The sequence below is a fragment of the Acinonyx jubatus genome, chromosome B4 (genome assembly GCF_027475565.1).
Source record: "Acinonyx jubatus isolate Ajub_Pintada_27869175 chromosome B4, VMU_Ajub_asm_v1.0, whole genome shotgun sequence".
Classification (NCBI taxonomy): Eukaryota; Metazoa; Chordata; class Mammalia; order Carnivora; family Felidae; genus Acinonyx; species Acinonyx jubatus.
The window spans coordinates 88,211,405-88,222,209 of record NC_069387.1 but is presented as its reverse complement, the minus strand read 5'-3'; the positions used below and the strand labels follow the sequence as shown (position 1 = coordinate 88,222,209).

The following is a 10,805-nucleotide window of genomic DNA, read 5'->3' as shown; positions in this document are numbered from 1 at the left end:
TTGATTTCATGGTCTACCAATTGCCCTAGCATCTTGGGTGGTTTGCTTAGTTTTGCTTTAACTGTTATCTTTCCGAAGCAAGGGTTTCAAAAACAAAACAAAACAAATGTTTCTGCTTGGGAAAATGTCCCTTTTGGAAACAGCATCCTAGGTGATGCTTCTAGATGAATTTTACTGTCAATGCCATAGGTAAGCATCTTAGCCTAGTGGTAAAGCAGCTATTAACACCACTGCAGGACCAAGAACTTGGAAAAATAATACCACCTTATAGGACATTAGGCTTTATGGTCTAGAGACTACCTTCACAGTTACCATTGTATTTGGTCTTCACATCAGCCCTGGGGGTAAGGGGGCAAGGAGCAAACAGGTGATGCTCTCTCTACTTCATAGGGAAAAAAAAAAGAAAAAGAAAAAAGGTGTGATCCAAAGCAACTGCCACTGTAAATTTTAACTCTGCCCTTGCCAAATAGAATTATTTAATCCTAAAGTTCCTGTCTCAGAATAAAGGAAAAACAGCAAGACTGATGCTGATAGAACAAGCTGCCGAAAGGACTTTACAAACCAGCCCCCACCGTGTAGAAGACATTCATGTAAGTTACGGAATCTACGAGACAACCCCTCCTCATCCTTAAGATCTCAGCTCTAACTCACTCTACAAGGAGGCCTTCTCCAGCTGTGTAAACACTCATAACAGTCTGTACTTTACCATCACAACACTTACCAGTCTGTATTACACATGGACTCTGGGTTCCATGGAAGGGCCATGAGGTTATTTCTCATCATAATCCACCCAGTACCTAACATCTTCAGGGTGATCTATACAGGTACGTTGAATGAAAGAAGTTAAAACAGGGGCACTTGGGTGGGTCAGTTAGTTAAGCATCCGTCTCTCGATTTCAGCTCAGGTCATGATCTCACTGTTCATGGGTTCGATCCCCCACATCGGGCTCTGTGCTGATAGCACGGAGCCTGCTTGGGATTCTCTCTCCCTCTCTCTGTACCTCCTCCACTTGGATGCACACACGCTTCTCTCTCCCAAAATAAATAAATGAACCTTTAAAAAAAAAAAATAGAAAGAAATTGAAACACTTCATGTTCTATTCAAGTTTTTCTGCAAAGAACAGAATAAAGTAAAAGGTTAAAAAAACAACAGGTAATTGTAAGAATACAGGTATCACAGAACCCAACAGTAAATCAGATTTTAAAAAATAAATAAATCATTTTTCTTTTGTAACTTGTTTTATTTTTTTAAGTAACCTCTACACCCAGTGTGGGGCTTGAACTCACAACCCCAAGATCAAGAATCTCATGCTCCACTGACTGAGCCAGCCAGGCGCACCAGATTAACTCACTTCAAATATAATTACAATTAATTCCAAGCTGTTGACTGAGAAAGGAAAAAACGGAGGGAGGAAGAGGAGTAAGAAGGAAGAATGGAAGAGAGGAGGGATGGGGAAGGGGGGTGGGTACAAGGGATGGAGAGAAGGAAGCAACCATAATCATAATTCTCATTTTAATAAGCATAAACCCTACTGTACTTCCAATAATATGAAATTAAGTTTAAACGTTAAAGTAGAAAATTACTGGGGAACCTGGGCGGCTCAGTTAAGTGCCCAGCTCGATCTTGGTTCAGGTCATGATCTCACGGTTCATGAGTTCGAGCCTCACATCAGGCCCTACCCTGACAGTGCAGAGCCTGCTTGGAATTCTCTCTCTCCCTCTGTCTCTGCTCCAACCCCCCCTCTACTCTCACTCTCAAAATAAATAAAGGAAAAAAAATTATTGGTCACATGCATAAAAGTTACATACTGCAGATAATTCCCAAGGAACCAATATGTTGGTAGCAGTAGTATCATCTGCACTTGTCATTTGGCAAGCATTTCAGAAACTAGGCAAAATTGTAGGCAAAATATGTAGAGCTCTTTTTTTTGCACACAATTTTTTTTATGTTTATTTATTTTGAGAGACAAACAGCGTGAGTTGGAGAGGGACAGAGAGAGGGGGAGATAAAGAGAATCCCAAGCAAGATACACACCATCAGGGCAGAACCCAGTTCAGGGCTCAAACTCACAAACTGTGAGATCATGACCTGAGCTGAAGTCAAGAGGTGGACACAACCAACCAAGCCAGCCAGGTGCCCCACAAAAACAGCAATTTTTAAGGAAACATTTCAACACAAGAACCTAAAACATGAACATCTCGAGTAGATCTGTACAATCTGTAGTGATGTCACATTCGCCTCTTATTCCTGATATTGGTAACTTGCATCTTTCTTTTCCTGACCAGTCTGGTTAGAGGATATTAACTCTGCTGATGTTCTCAAAGAACTGGCTTTTGGTTTCATTGGTTTTCTGTTTTCTATTCCACTAATTACGACTCTTTAGTACTTCCTTTTTCCTACTTACTTTGGGTTTACTTTCCTTCTTCTAGTTCTTAGGGTGGAAGCTGAGGTCTATTTGAGCCCTTTCATCTTTTCTAGGAGGAATTTAGTGCTAAAAATTTCGCTGTTTCCACTCTTGATCCCATTGTAGAAATGGGCACATTAGTACAGAGCTCACATAAACAAACATGGTTCTTTACTGGAGGCAGAGGGATAGCTGAAAAATCCCGGGTAGCTTCTGGATTTACTCTCCATCTCACAGAGACCACAGAGCCTCTCCTCTGCTTCCCTCTGCTCTGTTCTCCTGCTTTCTCTGCAGTCTCTCTCCCCTGCTGACACAAGGTCCATGAGGTCTGAGTACCCACTGCTGACTAACTAGAATCCCTGTGTTTATTTTAAGATCTTGAGAAAGTTTAATTGATCAACAGCCCGTATCAGAGGTCTAAGATCCAACTAGCCACAGTCAGGGGCCCAGGGTCATACTGTATGTAAAACTGTCCTTTCCAGGGCTAGGGAAGGCAGGTCAGGGAGCCTCCTCGCAGGCTAGCCATTACTCTCAATTTAAAATCAGTTTGTTTAAACACATGCCATGTGATTTCATGTCTGTGTGGAATCTAAAACACAAAATAAATGAAAAAGCAGAAACAGACTTATAAATACAACGAACTGAAGGCTGCCAAGAGTGGAGGTGGACAGAGGATTGAGCAAAGTGAGTGAAGGGAGGCAGGAGATGCAGGCTCCTAGGTATGAAATGAGTATGTCTGGGGAGAAGAGACAACATAAGGAATATAGTTCTTGGTATTACAATAGTACTGTATGGTGCTACATTTGTGGTGAGCATAGCACAACTATAGACTCGTTGAGTCACTATGTTGTACACCTGAAACTAACGTAACATTGTGTCAACTACACTAAGTGTTGTGTTTTTGGGGGGGGGGCGCCTGGGTGGTTCAGTGGGTTAAGCGTCCAACTCTTGATTTTGGCTCAGGTCATGATCTCGAGTTCAAACCCAGCTTGGGATTTTCTCTCTCTCTCTCTCCCTCTCTCTAAATAATCATTTAAAAAAAAAAACCCACAGAACATTTATCTGGAAGAAAGGCCGTGGAACTTGGACTTTTCTGAAGGCCAACACCTGAGTTCCCCAATCACTGTGGCTGCCCTTGCATCCTTTATTGATACGGCATTAGATGATATGCCTGATTTTACCTAAAAATCGTGGACTCTGAACATTTTTCTTGAGAGATTACACATGCAAGAAAAAAATATTTGAAAGGTTTGCCATTTTGAAAAGAATTTGAAGACCCCATTTATGTGTAGCTCAGAATCAAACATCTGAGTTTAAGCTGTTGCCTTCCAACTGCCACAGTAATAATTCAAGGATTGTACTATATGTATGGTTTGATGCTCCAGAATTCCTAGAATTTAAGCAAATCTTAACTGCACTTGAAAATCAGAAAGCTCTGGAGAGCAAAGCCCCTTGAACTCCACTTCAGAGAAGAGGAAGCACACAACAGGATTTCATTAATCTCTCTTGCCAGTAAAGGTGGCGAAAACAAGGGGAGGCTGCAAACACTCCCAATCTGTGCCACTAAAGCCGCATTCAAGGTAAGACTCATTTAGAAAGATTGAAAAGAACTACTCTGGTTAAAATAACTCCTTTCCAAAAACAAAGCCGAAACCCCAACTTCTTTTGAAGTTACAAAGAGCCCTGGTGTTCTGCTGTTTGTGTGCAAACGTTTAAAAATTCAAACCTTCACGGTTCTGTTTGGAGAGGAGCTTGTGGGGTTCGGCCGCTGCCAAGTGCGACCTCAGCCAAACAGGAGTCCTAAGTGTCTTTGCAAACCGTTATTTAAGATCAAAAGGGCCCATCCTCTACCCTGCCATTCTCTCACCTTGTAGAATTATAGGGAAAGGTCCGCCAAAAAGCAAAATGAAACTAAAAAGCGCCAACCAAAAACCCCAAACAAAACAAAAAACAACCCTGCAGATGACATTTCACCTGAAGGCTGTTATTTAATGCTGCCCGCTCCCCTCCCCCTCCCCCATTTCCTCCCCTCACCCCTGTACAGAGCTGTTCTCTGCACACTTGAACATGTGGTGATTCACACCACACAAGTGTGTGCTCTAAGGACTTTGAATAATACTTAGTGCCCTGCGTTCCTGTGGAGAGGCTCATCCATCCTTGATGGGGGAGTAAAGCTCCAGCCTTCTCCAAAGGGAACAGTGAATTCTCCCTGAAGCTATTCTTCCGGTGGTTCCAGGGAATTGCCGTGCTAATTGCAGTGAGAACGCAGGCCTGGCTACCTGCCCTGTCAGTCTCCAGCACAACAGAACCTGCAAATGAAAACACAGGCAGACGGTTCACTCTAGGTAACTTGTAATCACTTCAATGGAATGCTAAATGCCCAACAACAACAAAGGAGGATGAAGCACTCTGACATCAAGGCCGTCCTTTCATTTCCCACAAATCCCAGCTGCACCCGGACGCCTGGTAGCAGACGAACTGCCTGTTACAAGCAACATAAGAGGGTTTTCATTGGCAGTTGAACTGGAAGACCGCATGGAACTTACAGGAAGACCAGAGAGGCTGGGCAGCTGGGCTGCAGGGAGCCAGCTCTGCCACCCTCGAAGAGGCCATGGGGAAGTTGCGGGACCTCAGCGCATTTCCTCATCTGTAAAATGGGGATGTTGACGGCACCTACCTCACGGAGGAGAAAATGAGTTAATACGTATTAAGGTCTTGGGATAATGCCTGGCACATCGTCAACACTTTGTTTGAATTTGCTATTATAGTATAGAGACTTTCCCTCTTCTTTTTTTTTTTTTTAAGTTTTTTTAACGTTTATTTTTGAGAGAGAGAGAGAGCACACGCACGAGTGCAACAGGGGAGGGGCAGAAGCGAGATGGAGACTCCCAAGCAGGCTCTGCACCGTCAGCACAGAGCCTGATGCAGGGGTTCAAACTCACAAACCATGAGATCATGACCTGAGCTGAAACCAAGAGTTAGGTGCTTAACCGACTGAGCTGCCCAGGCACCCCTCCCCCTTCTTTCAAACACAAGATGCAGTATTCACCGTTCTTGAGGATTTTTCAAAATAAGAAAATTTAAACAAGTTATCAATTGGTAACTAATTCTGAAAAGGAAAAAAAAAAAAAAGTGCCTACGGCAGGCAGCTAACTCCCTTTAAGTGATAAAAGTTCCAAAAAATTCCCCCTGCACCTTGGGTAGTAACCCAGGCTGAACTCCTAAATTCCTTTGGATGGTTCATCAAAACACACCTTTATCTGAAGCCATCATTTTGTTTTTATTTTAGAGAGAACGTGAGCAGGGGAGAGGGGCAGAGGGAGAAAGAGAATCTTAAGCAGGCTCAGCACAGAGCCCCACGTGGGCCTCAAGCCCACAACCCTGGGTTCATGACCTGAGTGGAAATCAAGTCTGACCCTCAACTGACTGAGCCACCCGCAGGCGCCCCACACCATCATTTTCTACCATAATATTTTCACTTATAAAAAAGCTATGGTACTTGGAATGTTTCCCCCTCACCAATGGGTGCAGCCTCGCTATTTCATCAACGCCTCTAGGGGGCAGTGTAGCAGAAAAAAAAAAAAAAAAAACACTTGCCTCGGCGGGCATGGAGGTCTGCACACAGAGCATATTACCCAGTCACCATTGCTGACCACCAACCACTCACCATCCCACCATACCGTGTAACACAGTCATGCTGGCCAAAAAACACAAACACCTTTAATGTTAACAGTGGTCTGTTTCAAGGACAGGAGACCTAAAGGCAGGAATGGAGGGTAGAGGGAGAGGATTTCTAAGGAACTGATGATAGCCCTCCCGTTTGGTCATGGCCACGGGCTGCCCACCTCGTGTCAATTCTTTGTTCACATGCTTTATATGCGTTTGTGTTTTGTTGTCTTTTTTGTGAGAGAGCGAGAATGCATGCACGTGAGCCAAGAAGAGGCAGAGAGAGACGGAGAGAGAGAATCCCAAGCAGGCTCTGATGCCAGGCTCGAACTCACAAATCATGAGATCCTGACGGGAGCCGAAATCAAGAGTCAGACGCTTAACCAACTCAGTCACCCAAGTGCCCCTTATACACTTTTGAGTGGATGTACGTTTCACAATTAAAATGTGCTGTATGGGCAGACACTCGGCTAGGGTTATTTTCCCCAGAGGATAAGACAAAGGAAACAACCCCTGGGGGAACAAATGTGCCCCACTCAAACCCAGTAAATCATTGCATTCCCGTATGGTCCTCACATATCTGCAGACGTTCGCCCCACCCCCGTGACCTTCTTTCACCTGGCATATTACGAGCCATAAATAAAAACACATGAACAAACATCAACAACTTCGACTTTTAATAATGGAAACAATTTGCCATTCCAGAAACAACTGTAGGGAAGAAAAATCTTCCCTATAAAAATAAACTCATCAAAATTATAAATATTATAACTTTTTACTTCTGCGATTTAAAATGCTCCCCTGCAACACTACACCCTTCATTTAACAACATTCCTGTACCATCACATACTGAAGAGAAAACAGTATTACAGCAAAGCTTAGTTTAATTTAACGTAAGAATTTGTACAATGATTTTTAAAAATCTTTGGCCTTAGTGGCCTTTCTTCTTTCGCCCATGAAAAACGCTGCTGCAGTAACCAGTGTTTGGGAGAGAACATCAGTATTCAAAGAACTGCGTACTGACAGAATTTCAATACAGCAACTTTTCCAAATTGCAAATTGTAGTGCACACAACAGTGAGCGAGGTTCTGGGTACTGCGGATGAGGATGCCTATTTTAGACAATCTAGTTCAAGTACAAAAAAAAAAAAAAAAAAGCTGTTTTTTTTTTTCCTTCACAGATAGCCATCAGCTACTACTTCAGGTTCTAACAGTGTCTTAATCGGAGAAACAAAAGCTTCACAAAACATAAGCTTACTGGATGGGCGAATAGAAGACCAGGTGGTTGATAACAGTACGCTCAAACCCAAGCCACAGTCTTGAATAGTAAAACCAGTATAAAAATCACGAAGGCATTCCCTGAACAAAAAAGGTAAAGTATTAGATGACAATGTCACTAAAACCTCATCGAGGCACTAAAAAGAAGTTACATGCAAAATTAAACAAGTTGTGCCATACATATTTTATAGCTAGTTCTACTTCCCCACCCCACCCCCCAACTCTCCTTAAAAAGCTTAGGAAGATACGATTGTCGCAGTATCGTGTGTGGCACGGCATGACCGCCACTTACACCTGCCTCCAACAAGATGGGTGTGCTCTGAAGAGTCAGAAGTGCCACACCAAGAGGGGAACAGAAATGCGATAAAAGGCACAGTTCACGTAAGAGGCAAAGAAATGAAGCACCTTGGAATTTCAAAAAGAATCCATTAGGTGTCACCAAAGTGTTGACAATTCCTTGGGAATTTATAAACAAAACATATCTAGACTAAAATAGACCACAAGGCCCCTCTAGAACCAAAGCACACCTTTCCCATTGTTTTCAGATTGCTGAAAAAAGAATGGGGTTATTTTACCTGCTTTCAGGAAGGCTCCTATTGCACATGCCTTTCTTTGGTTGGGAGGAACATGCACGTTTGTGAAAGCATTTCCAGAAAGAACCCCTCTTGTGTGATCAGCTGCGGGGCGGTGGGGGGTGGGGGGTGGGAGTGGGGGTGGGGGGGTCCCTCCCTTTCTCGCCACCCTCCTCCCTACAGCCAAGTAGTCCTAGGGTCTATACAATCCATATCCCGATTCTACCTTATGTCAGAACAGACTGTAAGAGGAAGGGGGAAGGAAAAGAGGGGAGACAGAGAAGGAGGAAGGGAGGGAGGGGAAGGGGAGGAAAAGGGGAAAAGAGGGGAGTGATTGTCACAAAAGTATGCTTCTGCGAGCTCTCTACCTGACAAGCCGCTCCCTACCCAGACTCCTTTTCAATCCAGAAAACAGCTGGGGGGCGGGGGTGGGGGGTGGGGGGAGGACCACAACATAACAGAGTTAGCAAACGGTCATTGTCCCACCACCCTGAGAAGAGAGCACTGGGACCGTCCACAGGGAGGGCAGCCCCAGCGGCGTGACTCCTGTATGTATGGGTCTGCGAGGTCCACCTGCCGGAATGTTCTGCTCAGCTGCAGACTTCCCAGGTCCCTCCTTTTGGTCTAGCTGCTACTTTCTTTGGCTCTGTTCCCATATTTTACTCACCAGGTAATCAAGCAATACTACAATGGGTTTAACATCTCAAAACCGAATGCGTCCACCTCATCAGCAAATACACCTTTCTCTCCTACCATCAACGCCTCACCCAAACCACATTCCTGCAGAGCTCCCCAACTTCCACTGTCGCCTTCTTGCAAACTTGCTCTTCACTTCCTTTGTCAAACTCCTATGAAACCCTTCACAAAGTCCTCAGAGTTCCTAGCTTCCTGTGCCTTACAGTTCACATGGATTGCTTCCTCTGACATCTAAAAACAAAACATAAACAAAAAACAAACAAAAAACAAAAAACAGGTAGTTTCAACACAGGACAAGTGTTCAGATAGATTCCTTGTTAAGCCTTTAAAAAATCATTTGCACATCCTTCAGCTTAACAGCATCATCACATAATTAAAGTAACTAAAGGAAAGTAAGGACTTAAAAACAAAAACAAAAACAAAAACCCCAGAGTCCATGCTTCAAAGCAGTCTGGATGGCTCCAGATGAGACTACAGATTCACAGCTTGCCGAGAGGTAACACCGCAGTGCCGTAACAGAACAAGCTTGCAGAATCCCTTACAGAAGATGCCTAAGGTGCGGGACGCTGCGTGACCAGGTTTTGGGAACTAGATCTAGCGATCAAAGAGGGAAGACCCTAGCGTCACGGGGCAAGAAGACAGCCCTCCGACGAGAGAGACCCTTGCGCCGGTTTGTACACAGGTCCTGCGCCTTTCCTTCCCGAGCGGCAGGGAACCCGGTGCCTTAATCGGGTTTCCACACCTCACTGAGGGCTTCTTCCAGCTTGTGTCTGTAGGCTGCGTAGCGCCTCTTCAGGCTCTGCAGCTGCTCATCTTCCTCCTTGTCCAAGATCCTCAAGAAATTCTGTAGTTCTGGAAGGCTGAAGGCTTCCCACTGTGAAAGGACACAAAAGAAAACGCCAGGTGTTGAAGTCAGAACTCGGGAATGCTGGCCCAGAGCAGGCGGGGGTGTGGCTGCCCCTCCTACTCCAGCCAGCATTTCGAAAGGCCTGTTTTACAAGGTTACAAGGTTTTAAGGCCGTCTTACGCAGCCCTCCCACGGAATGCGGCCCCTGCCCTCCAGACAGCAGCCAGGCCAACCCCCACACTCTCACCCGGCGTCCTTCCCTCTTCCCACTGGCCTCCACAAGGGCTCCCACAAGAGCCAAAGTGCTCTAGACACTTTCACTGCTGATTTGGCCCCTCTTCCTCTGACCCCAGAGGCTCCCCTACCCGCCCCCTCTCCCTGGAGTCACCACTGTCACTGCCTTCTTCCTCACCTCCCACAATCTTACCGGCGCCTAAAGCAGCTGTCCAATTGGCCTGCTTTTCTCTACCTTTACTGCCCCCGATTTATCCGCCATCCTTTTCTCCATTCCTGGGAGAGCCTCGCCCATGTCCTTCTTACTCCGGTCTTAGGTTCCCCACTGTGTTCCCCCAACAGTGAGCCTCAATACTCTGTAAGACGCAAATCTAGGCCTCACCCTGCCCTGCTAGAATCATTTGGTGGCTTCCCTTAGTTGCTCTTGCTAAGTCTGAAAGACTCTAACCCCTCTAGCACCCTCCGCACCCCCTCCCCACCCCACCCCGCCATGCTGTGGCCCTCACCCATAACACTACCCTCCGTGGCTGGGCACATGTTCTCCACTCTGCCTGGCGAACTCAACTCAACCTTCAAGCCTCAGCTTAAATGCCACTTCCTCTAAGAAGTCTTCCATAATTTCCTCCCTCCCTTCCCACCCAGAACTACATCCCTTAGAAGCTCTCACTGAGCAATGACAGCCACGATCACAAAAGATTTAAAAGTTATGACCATTATTTGCTTAGTACCTCCCTCACCTACACTTTACCTACACAGCAGCTGCTGCACCTCTCACTATTTGAGGTTTGTCTCTTGCCCTCGAGTCTCTGAGTTGTTTCCCCAACAGCACCTGGTACCTAGCAGGCACAAAATAAGCACCGGTGGGGTTTAAATTTTGTTTTAATTAAAGCAGTCAAGAAAGGTACTTGGCATCACAGGGGAGTTTTTGTTTGTTTGCTTTTCGACACATCCTTCCCTCCCAAAAGGGGACCCTGGGTCTTCTGCTGAGAGTCACTGCCTCCCGTCAGGAACAATTTCTGACGGGGACCTCCCAGGAATGTGGGGAGGAGAAAGACTGGAGATAACCTAATACAAGTGGAACAGATGGAACAGAAGGAATAAAACCGCC

The 10,805-nt window shown here is 45.3% G+C and overlaps 1 protein-coding gene across 5 annotated transcripts in view; it reads right to left on the bottom strand.

Annotated features, from left to right (window-relative positions):
• Window positions 1–6,733: 6,733 nt before the first annotated feature.
• The window catches only part of RASSF3 (Ras association domain family member 3), a 72,076-nt gene continuing 68,004 nt past the window's right edge, over window positions 6,734–10,805 (bottom strand). For all 5 annotated transcript variants that reach the window (XM_027071329.2, XM_053226457.1, XM_053226455.1 and 2 more), the window contains exon 5: window positions 6,734–9,490. In XM_027071329.2, the coding sequence (XP_026927130.1) occupies window positions 9,341–9,490 (150 nt within the window). In that variant the 3' untranslated portion in view covers window positions 6,734–9,340. The remainder of the gene's footprint in view (window positions 9,491–10,805) is intronic.